This window comes from Bubalus kerabau, chromosome 11 (assembly GCF_029407905.1).
Source record: "Bubalus kerabau isolate K-KA32 ecotype Philippines breed swamp buffalo chromosome 11, PCC_UOA_SB_1v2, whole genome shotgun sequence".
Classification (NCBI taxonomy): Eukaryota; Metazoa; Chordata; class Mammalia; order Artiodactyla; family Bovidae; genus Bubalus; species Bubalus kerabau.
Window position 1 is genome coordinate 62,807,315 of NC_073634.1, and position 19,339 is coordinate 62,826,653.

At 38.3% G+C, this 19,339-nt stretch overlaps 1 protein-coding gene across 8 annotated transcripts in view; it reads right to left on the reverse strand.

Moving 5' to 3' along the window:
- Window positions 1–19,339, reverse strand: part of USP34 (ubiquitin specific peptidase 34) — a 246,396-nt gene that overhangs the window by 167,849 nt on the left and 59,208 nt on the right. For all 8 annotated transcript variants that reach the window (XM_055540390.1, XM_055540389.1, XM_055540391.1 and 5 more), the window contains exons 4-6: window positions 13,433–13,483; window positions 13,127–13,276; window positions 1,776–1,843 (exon numbers count right to left, since the gene is read on the reverse strand). In XM_055540390.1, coding sequence (XP_055396365.1) covers window positions 1,776–1,843; window positions 13,127–13,276; window positions 13,433–13,483 — 269 coding nt within the window. The remainder of the gene's footprint in view (window positions 1–1,775; window positions 1,844–13,126; window positions 13,277–13,432; window positions 13,484–19,339) is intronic.

Consider the following 19,339-nt stretch of genomic DNA (forward strand, 5'->3'; position numbering starts at 1 on the left):
CTGCAGTGTGCCCCGTGGGCACACTGAGTCCCGTGTGCCACAACTACTGAAGCCTGTGCACCTGGAACCTGTGCTCTGCAACAAGAGAAGCCCCTACCCTCCACAACTGGACACAGCCCATGGGCTTGAAGCAGTGAAGACCCAGCACAGCCACAAACAAAATAACCAAATCTTTCTAGAAAATTAAGCTATTAAAAAAAAAAAACAAAGCCATCAGGATTCATCTACTTAAAACCCTTCAACAGACCCCACTGCTAAAAGTAAATTCAAATTCCTTGCAACAGCTTGAAGGTCCTAAATAATTTTATCAATCATATCATAATTGAACTTCCCTGTGCATTATTCTCTGCCAATCTATTTCTAGTTTTTTAATGTCATATTCTTTCCAACTTCAAAGCCTATGCCTTTATGTTCCTTCTACCTGAAATATGTCCTTCTAATTAATATCTGATGAGCAGATTCATGTTCTTCAGATGTCACCTTTCTGAAAGGCCTCATATTCTCTATCACCTTATATCTTTACTTGCACAGGATTCAGCATTATCTGATTCTTTTCCTGATACTTTCTCCAATAACTTAGACAGTAACTGGAAAATAGTAGGCACTAAAATTTTTGCAAATGCAAGAGTAAGAAAACTTATAAAGAACTCTTAAATATTATCAAGTAACACAATCTGAGAACACCAAAAGCTTACATCCTACATTTAAACAATACAATTCTTTCTCTATCTTCATCATAGGTTTCATTCATAGGTTGGGACTTACAAAACACAAGTATCACTTGCTCCTCAATGAGACTTTCTCCATACCCACAGTTACTAATTGTGACCTACCCTCTAGAACTCTCAATCCACCCTTGTCATTATTTTTCTCTGTAGTACTCATCAATTTCTTTTTTATTTTTTAATTATTTATTTCAATTGGAGGCTAATTATAATATTGTAGTGGTTTTTGCCATACATTGCCATTAATCAGCCATGGGTGTACACATGTTCCCCATCTTGAACCCACCCACCCTCGCCTCCCTCCCCATCCCATCCCTCAGGGTCATCCCAGTGCACCAGCCCTGAGCACCCCGTATCATGCATCGAACCTGGGCTGGGGATCTATTTCACATATGATAATATACATGTTTCAATGCTATTCTCTCAAATCATCCCACCCTCGCCTTCTCCCACGCGTCCAAAAGTCTGTTCTTTACATCTGTGTTTCTTTTGCTGTCTCGCATATAGGGTCATCGTTACCATCTTTCTAAATTCCATATATATGCGTTAATATACTGTATTGGTGTTTTTCTTTCTGACTTACTTCACTCTGTATAATAGGCTCCAGTTTCATCCACCTCATTAGAACTGATTCAAATGCATTCTTCTTAATAGCTGGTACTCATGACTTTCTAATGGACTCTATTATTTTTTATTGTGTACACAGATTACACAAAAGGAGGTAACTTTTCTTCTCTGCTATATTCCCTATGCCTATAAAACTTAGTATATATTTGCTTACTGAATAAATATAGCTGAATATCATGCAACCACTGTTAATCTCTCATTCTTTATACTCACGGGAAAAAAATTCCAACATGAATTGCTTAAAAGTAAACGTTAAATATAAAAATACATATGTTCATTAAAAACTATAAATTGTCAATTAAAATTTTCTCTAGGGAATGTGAATGCAAAAGACTTTCAAACAATATAATTCTGTACTATTATATGAACAGTTTTAAACACTACTATATTGACAACAAGGGGAGAAAAGTTTTATAAACTTACCTGATAACGTATGTCCTAAAAGGAATAATGTGCTGCATGACAGCAGGGATATGCAGCCATATTCTAATCTATAAAGAAACATAAAAGCAATATTAATGTATAATGAATATGTGAAATACATGTCTTTAAGAACAAGAACATTTAGTATTTTGCTACATCTAAAACCTAAATATTTTGTAAAGGATAAACTAAGAAATATGACTGAACACATACAAGTAGTTTAACCTATACATTTTTAATACATATACCTAAAATCAACCTGAAGAATTACTATCAGCATCTTGATAAAAAGGGAGAACCATCAATCCAAGAGTATCTTACTACCTGCTATTCTATACCTCTTTGCATGGTAGCAACCCAAATACAATAGAACTATATAATTTTTTCATAAATCATCTTAGTTTTTTAAATTATCTATTTATTTATTTATTAGGCTATGTTGGGTCTTAGTTATGGCACTCCAGCTTCTCTCTAGTTGTGGCACACAGGCTCAGTGGTTGTAGTATGCGGATGAGTTTCCCCATGGCGTGTGGCATCTTAGTTCCTCAACCAGGGATCGAACCCATGTCTCCTGTGTTGACAGATGGATTATTAACCACTGAGCCACCTGGAAAGCCCTATATGTCAATTACACCTTAATTTTTTTACAAAAATGACAAGGAGGTAGAACTTGTTTTACCGCATAACAAGACTTCTTAAAAAGAAGCAGAAATTGAGACAGTATGAAAAATAGCACAAGACTAATCAAATAGACAAATGGAACATACTATAAATCTGAGACTATGCCCAAGAAGACACATAAAGATACTTGATTTATGACAAAAATGAGTCTGCAAAACAAAGAGGAAAGAACTGTCTTTGCTACAAATAGTGATAGGACCAGGAGTTGGCTATATGAAAAAGAAAATGAATCCTAATCCCTCACATACACCACACACAGTTACCATGGAATTACAGGTCAAAATAACAAAGTAATATAACAAAACTTCAAGAAAATGGAAAAATATCTTCATAACCTGAGAATAAGATTTTTTTAACCATTAATGAGAATATTAACCATAAGGGGAAAATTTCTTATAAATTATACACCATTAAGATTTAAAGCAATCCTTAATGAAAATGCAAATTACAATGAGCTGTCATCTCACATAATTCAGAATGGCCATCATCAAAAAGACTACAGATAACAAATGCTGGAGAGGGTAGAAAGAAAAGGGAACCTTCCTGCAGCGTAGGTGGCAATGTAAATTGGTGAAGCCACAATGAAAAAGTCCAGAGATTCTGATAAAAACTAAAAACAGAGTTACCACATGATCCAACAATCCCACTTCTAGGCATATATTCTAAAAAGAAAGGGGAAAAAAATCTCTAATTCAAAAAGATACATCCATCCCCAATGTCCACAGGAACACTATTCACAATAGTGAAGACACGGAAGTAATCTAAATGTCCACCGACAGATGAATGAATAAACAAAATGGGGTATACATATCTGTTCCTGTTGTTCAGTTGCTAAGTACAACTCTTTGTGACCTCATGAACTGCAGCACGCCAGGCTCCCCTATCCTCCACTATCTCCCAGTTTGCTCAAATTCATGTCCACTGAGTTGATGAGGCTATCTAACCATCTCATCCTTTGCCGTGCCCTTCTCATTTTGCCTTAAATCTGTCCCAGTATCAGGGTCTTTTCCAATGAGTTGGCTCTTTGCATCAGGTGGCCAAAGTACTGGAGCTTCAGCTTCAGCATCAGTCCTTCCAATGAAAATTCAGTTGATCTCCTTTAGGATTGACTGGTTTGATCTCCTTGGTGTCCAAGGTCTTCTCCATCACAATTTGAAAGCATCAATTCTTCAGTGCTCAGCCTTCTTTCCTGTCCAACTCTCACACCTGGAGACTACTGGAAAAACCGTATCTTTGACTATGCAAACCTTTGTCGGCAAAGTGATATATCTGCTCTTTAATACACTCTGTTTGTCATAGCTTTCCTTCCAAGGAGCAAGCATCTTTCAATTTCATGGGACTAGTCACCAGCCACAGTGATTCTAGAGCCCAAGAAGATAAAACTGGTGTCCACTTCCACTTTTTCCCCTTCAATTTGCCATGAAGTGATGGGACCAGGTACCATGATCTTAGATTTTTTACAATCAAATTTCAAGCCAACTTTTTCATTCTTCTCTTGCACCTTCATCAAGAGGCTCTTCAGTTACTCTTCACTTTCTGACATTAGAATGATATCTGCATATTGAGATTGTTGATATTTCTCCTGGCAATGTTGATTTGAGCTTGTCATTCATCCAGCCCAGCATTTTGCATAATGTACTCTGCACAGAAATTAAATGAGCACAGTGACAATATACAGCCTTTTCATATTCCTTTCCCAATTCTGAACCAGTCCTTTGTTCCATGTCTGGTTCTGTTGCTTCTTGACCCTCATACAGGTTTCTCAGGAGACAGGTAATGTGGTCTGTCATTCCCATCTCTAAGACTTTTCCACGGTTTGTTGTGATCCACAAGTCAAAGGCTTTAGCGTAATCAATGAAGCAAAAGTAGATATTTTTCTGGAATTCTTGATCACAGCACTTTAACAGAATCATTTAGGATTTGAAACAGCTCAGCTGGAATCTGTCACCCCCACTAACTTTGCTCATAGTAATGCTTCCTCAGGCCCACTTGATTTCACTCTCCAGGATGTCTGGCTCTAAGTGAGTGGCCAAACCATGTTCATTATCAGGTGATTAAGACTTCTTGCATAGTTCTGTGTATTCTTCCCTCCTCTTCTTTATCTCTTCTGCTTCTGATAGATCTTTACCATTTCTGTCCTTTATCAGGCCCATCCTCGCATGAAATGTACCCCTAGTATCTCCAATTTTCTTGAAGTGATCTCCAGTTTTTCCCATCTAATTGTTTTCCTCTCTCTCCCTGCATTGTTCATTTAAGAAGGCCTTCTCATCTCTTCTTGCCATTCTCTGGAACCCTGCATTCAGTTGGGTTTATCTTTCCCTTTCTCCCTTGCTTTTGGCTTATCTTTCCTAAGCTATTTGTGAAGCCTCCTCAAACAGACAAACAGCCTTCCTGCATTTCTTTTTCTTTGGGATGGTTTTGGTCACTGCCTGCTGTACAATGTGACAAACCTCCGTCCATAGTTCTTCAAGCACTCTATCACATCTACTCCCTTGAATCTATTTGTCACCTCCTGAATCTATTTGTCACCTCAACTGTATAATCATAAAGAATCTGATTTAGGTCATACCTCAACAATCTAGGGATTTCCCCTACTCTCTTCAATTTAAGCCTTAATTTTATAAGGAATCCATGATCTGAGCCACAGTCAGCTCCAGGTCTTGTGTTTGCTGACTGTACTGAGCTTCTCTATCTTTGGCTGCAAATAACATAGTCAATTTAATTTCAGTACTGACCATCTGGTGATGTCCACGTGTAGAGTCTCAAGAGACTGTTGGAAGAGTTGTTGGAAAAGGGTTTTTGCTATGACCAGCATGTTCTCTTGACAAAAACTCAGCCTCTGCCCTGTTCATTTTGTATTCCAAGGCCAAACTTGCCTGTTAAACTCCTGACTTCCTACTTTTAATCCTACTTCCTAATCCCTATGATAAAAAGGACACCTTTTTTTGGTGCGTGTTCCAAAAGGTCTTGTAGGTCTTCACAGAACCAGTCAACTTCAATTTCTTCAGCATCAGTAGCTGTGGCACAGACTTGGATTCCTGTGATGTTGAATGGTTTGCCTTTGAAACAAATTGAGACCATTTTGTCATTTTTGAGACTGCAACCAAGTACTGCATTTTGGACTCTTATTGACTATGAGGGTTATTCCATTTCTTTCAATAGATTCTTACCTATAGCAGTAGATATAATGGTCATTTGAATAAATTTGACCATTCCCATCCATTTCAGTTCACTAATTCCTAAGATGTCAATGTTCGATCTTGCCAATTCCTCCTTGACCACATCCAGTTTACCTTAATTCATGGACCTAATATTCCAGGTTCCTAAGCAATACACTTCTTTATGGCATCGGACTTTACTTTCACCACCAGCTGTATCCACAACTGAGCATCATTTCTGCTTTGACCTAACCCCTTCATTCCTTCTGAGCTCTTAGTTAATTGTCCTTTGCTCTTCCCCAGTAGCATACTGGACATTCTAACCTAGGGGGCTCAGCTTCTGGTGTCATATCTTTTTGCCTTTTCATACTGTTCATGAGGTTCTCCAGGCAAGAATACTGGAGTGGATTTCCATTTCCTCCTCCAATGGACCACATTTTCTTGGAACTCTTCACTATGATCCGTCCATCTTGGGCGGCCCTACATAGTGTGGCTCATAACTTCATTGATTTACACAAGCCCCTTTGCCACAGACTATAATCCATTAACTGGGGTGCATGTGTGTGTGTGTGGGTGGGTGGGTGTGAGTGTGTGTGATAGAATATTACTAAACCATTAAAAAAAAACAACTTGCAATTTGCAGCAACATGGGAATGGACCCAGACATTATCATACATAGTGAAGAAAGTCAGGCAGAGAAAGACAAATTCTATATGATATCACTCATACATGGAATCCAAAAAAATAATACAAATCAACTTCTGTACAAAACAGAATACTTATGGTTACCAAAGGGAAAGGTGAGAGGGAGGGATAAATTGGGAGTATGAGATTAACATCTACTTCAGCTTCATTGACTACATGAAAGCCTCTGACTATGTGGATCACAACAAACTGTGGAAAGTTCTTTAAGAGACAGGAATATCAGACAACATTATCTGTTTCCTAAGAAATCTGTATGTGGGTCAAGAAGCAATAGACTCTTACATGGAACAAATGACTGGTTGAAAGTTAAGGAGTACAGAAAGGCTGTATATTGTCTATTTATGCAACTTCTGTGCAGAATACATCATGCAAAATGCCGGGCTGGATGAATCACAAGCTGGAATCAAGATTGCCAAAAGAAGTACCAACATCCTCAGATATGCAGATGATACCACCCTAATGGCAGACTGTGAAGAGGAACTAAAGAGCCGCTTGATCAAGGTGAGAGAGGAGAGTGAAAAAGCTGGCTTAAAACTCAACATTTAAAAAACTAAGATCATGGCATCTGGTCCCATCACTAAATGCAAATAGAAAGGGAAACTGAAACCAATGACAGACTTATTTGGGGAGGCTCCAAATCACTGCAGACTATGACTGCAGCCATGAAATTAAAAGATGCTTCCTCCTTGGAAGGAAAGCTATCACAAACCTAGACAGTGTATTAAAAAGCAAAGCTATCACTTTGCTGACAAAAGTTTGCATAGTCAAAGCTATGGTTTTTCCAGCAGTCATGTACAGATGTGAGAGCTGGACCATAAGAAAGTCTGAGCACCAAAGAATGGACATGAATTTGAGCAAACTCTGGGACACAGTGAAGGACAGGGAAGGCTGGCGTGCTGCTGTCCATGGGGTCACAAACAGTCAGACACAACTGAGCAACTGAACTACAACAATGAGATTAATAAATACATACCACACCTTAGATATAAATAAGGGCTTATAAACAATAAGGGCTTCCCTGGTGGCTCAGTGGTAAAGAATGTGCCTGCCAATGCAGAAGACATGGGTTAGATCTCTGGTCTAGGAAGATCCCACATGCTGGACAGCAACTAAGCAAGCCCTTGTGTCACAACTACTGAGCCCATGTTCCACTGCAGCCCACTCACCCTAGAGCCTGTGTATCAGAACAAGAGAACACATCACAGTGAGAAGCCGGCCCCAACTCACTGCAACTGCAGAAAGCTCCATGCAACAATGAAGACCCAGCACAGCCAAAAATATCAATAAACAAAAATTTTAAAAAACAAACAAGGATTTACTGTATAGTACATGGGACTATGTTCAGGATCTTGTACTAACCTATAGTGAAAATGAAGCTGTATACCTAAAATTAACATAATATTGTAAATCTACTATTTGTTGTTTTAGCTGTTAAGTTGTATCTGACTCTTTGCAACCCCATGGACTGTAGACCCCAGGCTCCTGTCCCTGGGATTTTTCAGGCAAGAATACTCGAGCGGGTTGCCATTTCCTTCTCTGGGAGGTCTTCTCAGCCTAGGGATCAAATCCACTACTACTACTACATCTCCTGCATTACAGATGAACTCTTTACCACTGAGCCAGTTATATTAAAAATAATCATCTTTAAAAGATACAAGAGAATGGAAAGCAAAACCAGAGTTGAAGAAGATATTAGTAATCCATGGATGTCAGGCAAAAGACTTATATAAAAAACATATAAGGAATCTCCATATATCAGTAAGGAAAGGGCAAACAATTTGATTTTTTAAATGAATTTAATAAACCTGAACTGACACTTCTCAAAAAATATTCAAATGGCTAATAGCCCATGAAATTGTGTTCAATTTCTTTAGTCATTTAAAAATACAAAAGGAGGACCATAATGAGATACCACTACTCATCCATCAGGAGTAAGAACACTTGATGTTTGCTTGGATATGGAGCAATGGGAAACCTCATTCCTGGTAGGAGTATAAACTAATACAATCACTTAGGGAAACCTTAACATTAATGTGTAAGAGTGATTTTATGCATAACTTGTCATCAACAAATTCCACTACTAGATATATATCAAAATAAAACACATGCACATATGCACCAAAAGACATGTAAGAGGTTGCTGACACCACATAACTCTTAAATAATCTAAATGTCCAACACCAGTAAAACAGACCAATGGAAGTGTATTTTAAAGGAGTATTATACAACAATGAAATTGAGCTACTTCAGCTACACACAATCTCAATTTTAAATTAAACTAGCCATACATGCTACAGTCCAAGGGGTCACTAAAAGTCAGGCACGACTGAACGACTTCACTTTCACTTTTCACTTTCATGGAGAAGGAAATGGCAACCCACTCCAGTGTTCTTGCCTGGAAAATCCCAGGGACGGGGGAGCCTCATGGGCTGCCATCCATGGGGTCGCACAGAGTCAGACACGACTGAAGCAACTTAGCAGCAGCAGCAGTAGCAATACATGAAAGATGCATTATGTGTAACTTCACATACATGGTTCAGTTCAGTTCAGCCACTCAGTTACGTCCAACTCTGTGACCCCATGGACTGCAGCACTTGAGGCTTCCCTGTCCATCACCGACTCCCAGAGCTTGATCAAAGTCATGTTCATCGAGTTGGTGATGCCATCCAATCATCTCATCCTCTGTCTACAATTTTTCCCAGCACCAGGGTCTTTTCAAATGAGTCAGTTCTTCACATCAGCTGGCCAAAGTATTGGAGTTTCAGCATCAGCATCGGTCCTTCCAATGAATATTCAGTACTGATTTCCTTTAGGATTGACTGGTCTGATTTCCTTGCAGTCCAAGAGACACTCACGAGTCTTCTCCAACACCACAGTTCAAAAGCATCAATTCTTTGGCGCTCAGCTTTCTTTATAGTCCAACTCTCTCATCCATACATGAAGTGAAGTGCAGTGAAAGTCCCTCAGTCATGTCCAACTCTTTGCAACCCCACAGACAATAAAGTCCATGGAATTCTCCAGGCCAGAATCCTGGAGTGGGTAGCCTTTCCCTGCTCCAAGGGATCATCCCAACCCAGGGATCGAACCCAGCTCTCCCACATTGCAGGAGAATTCTTTACCAGCTGAGCCACAAGGGAAGCCCTTACATGACTACAAGTCATCCATACATGACTACTGGAAAAACCAAAGCCTTGACTAGTCGAACCTTTGTCGCAAAGTAATGTCTCTGCTTTTTAATATGCTATCTAGGTTGGTCATAACTTTTCTTCCAAGAAGCAAGCATCTTTTAATTTTATGGCTGCAGTCACCATCTGCAGTGATTTTGGAGCCCCCAAAAATTAAGTCTGTCACTGTTTCCATTATTTCCCCATCTATTTGCCATGAAGTGATAGGACCAGATACCATGATCTTAGTTTTTTGAGTGCTGAGTTTTAAGTCAACTTTTTCACTCTCCTCTTTCACTTTCCTCAACAGGCTCTTTAGTTCTTCTTCACTTTCTGCCATAAGGGTGGTGTCATCTGTGTCTCTGAGGTTACTGGTATTTCTCCCAGCAATCATGGTTAACCATACATGGTTAACAAGGGACAAAACTAAGTTATAGTATTTCAGGCTATAAGCTTAAGTAATAAAACAATAAAGAAAAGCAAGAAATAAAAATATGAATTGTATTTACCTTTAAGGGCAAAGAGATGGCAAAGTGACTTAGAGGAATCATAAAGGAGGCTTCTGGGGAGTTAACTGTTTTGTCTCTTGGCATAGTAGTGGTTAGAAGGGTAGTGATTAGAAGGGGTATTCACTTTGATAAATCATAAACCTTATTATGTGCACTCTTCTGTTTGAAAGTGTATTTCAAATTTTTTTTAAAAGGTTAACACATTCAATTATATACAAGATACATTAGAGATGGAGAAAATGAAAATAGGTACAGTGATACCTTTTATTTGCAGATAAAGACCTCAATGAATAAAAGTGTAAATAAAAATGACAAGGGAAAATGTCAACACTGGAAAGAAATTTTTAACAGAAAGAGCTACCATTTGTTGATCCCTTAATATTCTCATTCTGATAGATGAAAAAAGTGAAGTTTATAATGTAATCAAAATTAGATAAAAAGTGGGCTTCCCTGGTGGCTCCGTGGTAAAGAATCTGCCTGCCAATGCATGAGACACAGGTTCAATCCTGGGTCCAGGAAGATCCCACATGCTGTGGAGCAACTGAGCCTGTGTGCCAAGAGAAACCACTGCAATGAGAAGCATGGGAACTGCAACTAAAGAGTAGTGTCCACTTGCCACATCTAAAGAAATGCTAAAGAAAAGCTACAAAGACCCAACACAGGCAAAAAAATAAAAAGTAAATAAAATTTTAAAATAAATAAAAAGTATTAAATAATATTAAGCAAACAATACCAAAAAGATACTACAACAGAACTACAATTCAAGCCCAGAATTATTTCTCTGTAAAATCTACATTCTTTATACTATTATAATGAAAAACATTATAAAAATCAAATTCCATACACTATTAATCATATTATATAGGTTCTTCTTCTTTCCTTACTGTTAGTGCAGCCAAAAATAAATAAATGAGACTTAAAGAAACCACCAGGGTTTATAATTTACAATGCTCCACTAAAGGAAAACTACTCTGCTCTAAGTCAATTTGTATGTGACAAGAAAATTCTGCAATTTAAAGGCCTAAAAAGGGATGTCAATTTCAAGTGCTTAAACAGATCACTAAGTGCTTTCATATAAACTTCAGACAGAGTGGTCAAAACCCCAAGAAAGGTCAGAAATCATGCTAAAACTCATACTGCTTTAAATGTCCAAACTCTGAAAAAAATTAACTACAGGGTCTGCAGAAAACTTAATTACCAAAAAACCCCAGCAATTTAAGCTCCTAATTGCACCAAAGTATTAACTGTATTTAGAAAAACAGAATGAAAAGGGCAAAATCAAAAAATATTTTTTTATGACGAACGGTGCCAAATGATAGTTACCCATTCAAGTTATAAAATATTTGGTTGGAAAGTACATTATGTTATACTCTCAGGAAAAAAACACATCAATTTAGATCCAAATAATTACATTATTAATTAAAACAGTATGACTAATTTTAACTTTGGTTTAATGGTCTCAGTTCAGGTACAAAATAACATTATGCAAACTGACAACAGCCCATAGTTAGCAGTCACAAAAAGGCTGGGAACAGAAAACTGAAACAGAATTCAAACTTTTTCTCTAGTAAAGGACTCCTTTTCAAGAGAGAGTAATAAATTAGTCTTTAATGAGGCTTCCGTAATAGACTTTAACCAAGAATTAGTAAAATTAATTCAAGAAATAAATTTAATTCAGGTAATATTCCTAAGGAAAACTGTTGATAAATTATTTTGTGAATTTTCGATTTCAAACTCAAATACTTTGTCTAAATTTATTACAGCTGAAAATTAAAATGTCAACACAGGATTCACTCAAAATTTTATTTTTTCATTTTTCTACCAAAGGAAACCAAAATGAATAGAACTTCCTTTCAAACAAAGTCAATCAGATTAACAGAATTAAGTGTTAATAACAGCTATCAGTAACTAAGTATTTACTATTTATCAAGTACTATATATAAGAATTTAAAATCTATCTTAAAACCTCATCACCATCTTTAAAGGCAGATCACCATACTTATCATTCCCATTCTACAAATTAAAAAATTGAAGCTCAGATTCAGAATTTAAACACAATTGTTAATCCAAATGCCAACTATGAATTCAAAGTGTATATTCCTAACCTACAAAAGCTACATTGCCGTTACAGGTAGTATTTTCAACCTATCCAAGGAACCAAGGAATCTGGGGGCTAAAAATGGTTCAAATATGGAAATGGAGGTATTCAAAACACTTTAGAAAGGCAGTGTCCTTTCCAGTGTATTTCTACACTGGAAACAATGAAACAAAGTTATTTTGTTGGGTCTTTTTTACACCTTGTATTTTTATTTTACATACACACTTGAAATATTTCACAGTAGTTATTATTTACGGTGAGTGAGTTAACACAAGAATTCTGGCTTTGGCAAAGTTAGATTTAAGTTTTTCTGTAAGATTTTTTAAAATGATGACCAAAATAAAAGGTTATTTCAGGTTAAATTTTAATATAGAGACAATAAAAAATATTTCTCTGTTTCGGCACATACTGTGTTTCACATTAACTGACATTAACATACAAAAGAATTATCTTCTTTACAAAGGCAAAAAGAAATGTTAGCTTTTTACCTGTAATACAGAGGGAAGTCAGACACACTGTAATAAAGCCCTGGGCTAGGCTAACCATTATTTAAGAAACCAAAAACCCTAAGAAGTCAAAAATTTGCCAGTACAAAATTCCAGACATGGAAAGCTAAAAATCAGCATAAGACTGTGCAAAGCAATCCATCTTATCTTTCAAATAAAAGAGGTAGACAAATTTACATTTTTTACTTATATTCATTAATTTTTTCTTGCGATGCCACACAGCTTGTGAGATCTTACTTCTTTGACCAGGAATTGAACCCAGGCCACGCAGTGAAAGCACTGACTCATAACCATTGATACAAATTTTAATTTTACTTTAGTGAAGACTGAAAAAAAAAAAGACTTCTATACTCAACTTTTTCAAAGTATAATCCAGAAAAAAAAAAGACTATTGAACATAACAAATCCTCATAACCTTTTTCTGGACATATAAATGCATGTTATTAATATAATAGTTTTGTTCCCAAGATTAAAGTCAATAATCAATAATCAATTAAAATAATCAATAATCAATTTCAAACAATACTTACATTAGACACAACTGTAATAAATGCATGTGCTATCAGAAATGGTAAAGTTTCAGGAGTTCCATATTCAAAGCAGTCCTTCATAAGAGAAAGGCCATTTTTCCCACAAAACAAACATACATAACGAAGCAAATGCAATGGTACTTCTACATCCTGAAGAAAAAAAGAAAATTATTTTAAAACTTATCTGAGGTAATTTTCATTTTATTACCAGTACTGGAAAGATACTGGTCAGACATAAACTCAGACTGTATGAACAAAATAATAAAATTTCCATAACTCTAAAAATGAAAAAAGATAAGCACTTACATTCATATCACAGAATGCCCCTAAAATGTTGCTTTCTTGGGTTGATATATCCTGATTAAGAAGAAGGAAAAAAAAAAAGGTAAATGCAACTGCATCACACTATCACATAACCATCTTTTAAAACCACAATTTTTAAAGACCGATTTTATAAAAACTCATATTTTACAACTATTACTCCTCATGAACAGTAGTATTCCAACGGAAGTTAATATGATTCAATTCTAAAGTATATTTTAACTCTTATCTAAAGATATCGAAATAAGATGGAATGGAATGGGTGAATTTAACTAAGATGACCATTATATCTACTACTGTGGGCAGGAATCCCTTAGAAGAAATGGAGTAGCCATCATGGTCAACAAGAGAGTCTGAAATGCAGTACTTGCATGCAATCTCAAAAACGACAGAATGATCTCTGTTCGTTTCCAAGGCAAATGACTCCATATCACGGTAATCCAAGTCTATGCCCCAACCAGTAACGCTGAAGAAGCTGAACAGTCTATGAGGACCTACAAGACGATTTAGAACTAACACCCAAAAAAGATATCCTTTTCATTATAGGGGACTGGTATACAAAAGCAGGAAGTCAAGAAACACCTGGAGTAATAGGCAAATTTGGCTTTGGGAGTACTGAATGAAGCAGGGCAAAGGCTAACAGAGTTTTCCCAAGAGAACGCACTTGTCATAGCAAACACCCTCTTCCAACAACACAAGAGAAGACTCTACACATGGACATCACCAGATGGTCAACACCGAAATCAGATTGATTATGTTCTTTGCAGCTAAAGATAAAGAAGCTCTATACAGTCAGCAAAAGCAAGACCTGGAGCTGACTGTGGCTCAGATTATGAACTCCTCATTGCCAAATTCAGACTTAAATTGAAGAAAGTGGGGGAAACCACGAGACCATTCAGGTACGACCTAAATAAAATCCCTTATAATTATACACTGAAGTGAGGAATAGATCAAAGGGACTAGATCTGATACACAGAGTGCCTGATGAACTATGGACAGAGGTTCATGACTCTGAACAGGAAACAGAGATCAAGTCCATCCCCATGGAAAAGAAATGCAAAAAAGCAAAATGGCTGTCTGAGGAGGCCTTACAAAGAGCTGTAAAAAGAAGAGAAGCGAAAAACAAACAGGAAAAGGAAAGATATAAGCATCTGAATGCAGAGCTCCAAAGAATAGCAAGGAGAGATAAAAAAGCCTTCCTCAGCGATCAATGCACAAAAAGAGGAAAACAACAGAATGGGAAACACTAGTGATCTCTTCAAGAAATTTAGAGATACCAAGGGAACATTTCATGCAAAGATGGGCTCAATAAAGGACATAAATGGTATGGACCTAACCAAAGCAGAAGATATTAAGAAGAGGTGGCAAGAATACACAGAGGAACTGTACAAAAAAGATCTTAACGACCCAGATAATCATGATGGTGTGATCACTCACCTAGAGCCAGACATCCTGGAATGTGAAGTCAAGTGGGCCTTACTTAGAAAGCATCACTATGAACAAAGCTAGTGGAGGTGATGGAATTCCAGTTGAGCTATTTCAAATCCTGAAAGACGATGCTGTGAAAGTGCTGCACTCAATATGCCAGCAAATTTGGAAAACTCAGCAGTGGCCACAGGACTGGAAAAGGCCACTTTGCATTCCAATCCCAAAGAAAGGCAATGTCAAAGAATGCTCAAACTACCGCACAATTGCACTCATCTCACATGCTAGTAAAGTAATGCTCAAAATTCTCCAAGCCAGGCTTCAGCAATATGTGAACCATGAACTTCCAGATGTTCAAGCTGGTTTTAGAAAAGGCAGAGGAATCAGAGATCAAATTGCCAACATCTGCTGGATCATCGAAAAAGCAAGAGAGTTCCAGAAAAACATCTATTTCTGCTTTATTGACTATGCCAAAGCCCTTGACTATGTGGATCACAATAAACAGTGGAAAATTCGGAAAAAGATGGGAATACCAGACCACCTGACTTGCCTCTTGAGAAACCTATATGCAGGTCACGAAGAAACAGTTAGAACTGGACATGGAAAACAGACTGGTTTCAAATAGGAAAAGGAGTATGTCAAGGCTGTATATTGTCAGTTCAGTTCAGTTCAGTCGCTCAGTCGTGTCCGACTCTCTGTGACCCATGAATCGCAGCACACCAGGCCTCCCTGTCCATCACCAACTCCCGGAGTTCACCCAGACTCCAGGACGTCCATCGAGTCAGTGATGCCATCCAGCCATCTCATCCTCTGTCGTCCCCTTCTCCTCCTGCCCCCAATCCCTCCAGCATCAGAGTCTTTTCCAATGAGTCAACTCTTCGCATGAGGTGGCCAAAGTACTGGAGTTTCAACTTTATCATCATTCCTTTCAAAGAATCCCAGGGCTGATCTCCTTCAGAATGGACTGGTTGGATCTCCTTGCAGTCCAAGGGACTCTCAAGAGTCTTCGCCAACACCACAGTTCAAAAGCATCAATTCTTCGGCGCTCAGTCTTCTTCACAGTCCAACTCTCACATCCATACATGACCACAGGAAAAACCATAGCCTTGACTAGATGAAGCTTTGTTGGCAAAGTAATGTCTCTGCTTTTGAATATGCTATCTAGATTGGTCATAACTTTCCTTCCAAGGAGTAAGCAAGCGTCTTTTAATTTCATGGCTGCAGTCACCATCTGCGGTGATTTTGGAGCCCCCAAAAATAAAGTCTGACACTGTTTCCACTGTTTCCCCATCTATTTCCCATGAAGTGATGGGACCGGATGCCATGATCTTCGTTTTCTGAATGTTGAGGTTTACGCCAATTTTTTCACTCTCCACTTTCACTTTCATCAAGAGGCTTTTGAGTTCCTCTTCACTTTCTGCCATAAGGGTGGTGTCATCTGCATATCTGAGGTTACTGATATTTCTCCTGGCAATCCTGATTCCAGCTTGTGCTTCTTCCAGTCCAGCGTTTCTCATGATGTACTCTGCATATAAGTTAAATAAGCAGGGTGACAATATACAGCCTTGACATACTCCTTTTCCTATTTGGAACCAGTCTGTTGTTCCATGTCCAGTTCTCACTGTTGCTTCCTGACCTGCATATAGATTTCTCAAAAGGCAGATCACGTGGTCTGGTATATTGTCACCCTGCTTAACTAACTTATATGCATAGTACATCATGAAAAACACTGGGCTGGAAGAAGCACAAGCTGGAATCAAGATTGCCGGGAGAAATATCAATAACTCAGATATGCAGATGACACCACCCTTATGGCAGAAAGTGAAGAGGAACTCAAAAGCCTCTTGATGAAGGTGAAAGTGGAGAGTGAAAAAGTTGGCTTAAAGCTCAACATTCAGAAAACGAAGATCATGGCATCCGGTCCCATCACTTCATGGGAAATAGATGGGGAAACAGTGGAAACAGTGTCAGACTTCATTTCTGGGGGCTCCAAAATCACTGTAGATGGTGACTGCAGCCATGAAATTAAAAGACACTTACTCCTTGGAAGGAAAGTTATGACCAACCTAGATAGCATATTCAAAAGCAGAGACATTACTTTGCCAACAAAGGTCCATCTACTCAAGTCTATGGTTTTTCCTGTGGTCATGTAGGGATGTGAGAGTTGGACTGTGAAGAAGGCTGAGCGCCGAAGAATTGATGCTTTTGAACCATGGTGTTGGAGAAGACTCTTGAGAGTCCCTTGGACTGCAAGGAGATCCAACCAGTCCATTCTGAAGGAGATCAGCCCTGGGATTTCTTTGGAGGGAATGATGCTGAAGCTGAATCTCCAGTACTTTGGCCACCTCATGCGAAGAGCTGACTCACTGGAAAAGACTCTGATGCTGGAGGGATTGGGGGCAGGAGGAGAAGGGGACGACAGAGGATGAGATGGCTGGATGGCATCACTGACTCGATGGACATGAGTCTGGGTGAACTCCAGGAGTTGGTGATGGACAGGGAGGCCTGGCGTGCTGTGATTCATGGGGTCGCAGAGTCGGACACGACTGAGCGACTGAACTGAACCAAATGATTCTTAGCATCTTTCAATTATCAATGTAAAGCATTAAAAACACGATTCATGTGGTGTTTTTAAGACTAAATTTTGGAATTTTGCATGAACTGATCCCCTTTTTGTTGACCAAGGTGACATTTTTTAGAATGATTAATAAACATCTGATATCATATAGGAGATGTATTAAAACGTTTCTTTATAGGAAGATAACAATAATTAAGAATACTAGAAAACAGAGCACAATCTGATTTGAAGTATTTTTATGGAAAATTCTATTAGGGAAAATACCCACCTCCTGGACTATATTTTTAAATAGTCTCAATTCACTGTTGCAAACATTTTCAGTAAAGAACAATTTTGTTCCAGATGAAGAAAGAAGTTTAGAGAAGTCAGTATGGAAGTTATAGAAAAAATAAGCTAGAAAAACAGCCTTTAAAAAAAAAAAAAGGCATGTGGTAGATTTGTTAATGCCCACAACTCTATCTATTCATGGATGTATAGAAAAACATAATGTACTTTAAAGTTAAAAATGAAATTTACCTCTCCTCCCAACCACATATAGAATCTACATCACACCCCTTTGATCTCAGCTGTCCTTGTGAACTGCTTCAACCAACAGAATATGGCAAAGATGATACTGTGTGATTTCCAAGACTGGACTTTTATTATAAGACTTTTACCCTTATCCAAGGTAAGGAGCAGCGGCTACGCTTTGCTGGAACAGCCGTCAAGAGATACCCCATGTCCAAGGTAAGAGAAACCCAAGTAAGACGGCAGGTGTTGCAAGAGGGCATCAGAGGGCAGACACACCAAAACCATACTCACAGAAAACTAGTCCATCTGATCACACGGACCACAGCCTTGTCAATGAAACTAAGCCATGCCCTGTGGGGCCACCCAAGACAGGAGGGTCATGGTGGAAAGGTCTGAAAGAATGTGGTCCACTGGAGAAGGGAATGGCAAACCACTTCAGTGTTCTTGCCTTGAGAACCCCATGAACAGTATGAAAAGGCAAAATGATAGGATACTGAAAAAGGAAATCCCCAGGTCAGTAGGTGCTCAATATGCTACTGGAGATCAGTAGAGAAATAACTCCAGAAAGAATGAAGGGATAGAGCCAAAGCAAAAGGAATACCCAGTTGTGGATGTGACTGGTGATACAAGCAAGGTTCGACGCTGTAAAGAGCAATATTGCATAGGAAGTTGGAATGTCAGGTCCATGAATCAAGACAAATTGGAAGTGGTCAAACAGGAGATGGCAAGAGTGAACGTCGACATTCCAGGAATCAGCGAACTAAAATGGACTGGAATGGGTGAATTTAACTCAAAAGACCATTATATCTTCTACTACTACGGACAGGAATCCCTCAGAAGAAATGGAATAGCCATTATGGTCAACAAGAGAGTCCATAATGCAGTACTTGGATGCAATCCGAAAAACGACAGAATGTTCTCTGTTTGTTTCCAAGGCAAACCATTCAATATCACAGTAATCCAAGTCTATACCCCAACCAGTAACGCTGAAGAAGCTGAAGTTGAACGGTTCTATGAAGACCTACAAGACCTTTTAGAACTAACACCCAAAAAAGATGTCCTTTTCATTATAGGGGACTGGAATGCAAAAGTAGGAAGTCAAGAAACATCTTGAGTAACAGGCAAATTTGGCCTTGCAATACGGAATGAAGCAGGGCAAAGACTAATAGAGTTTTGCCAAGAAAATGCACTGGTCATAGCAAACACCCTCTTCCAACAACACAAGAGAAGACTCTACACATGGACAACACCAGATGGTCAACACCGAAATCAGACTGATTATGTTCTTTGCAGCCAAAGATGGAGAAGCTCTATACAGTCAACAAAAACAAGACCAGGAGCTGACTGTGGCTCAGATCATGAACTTCTTATTGCCAAAT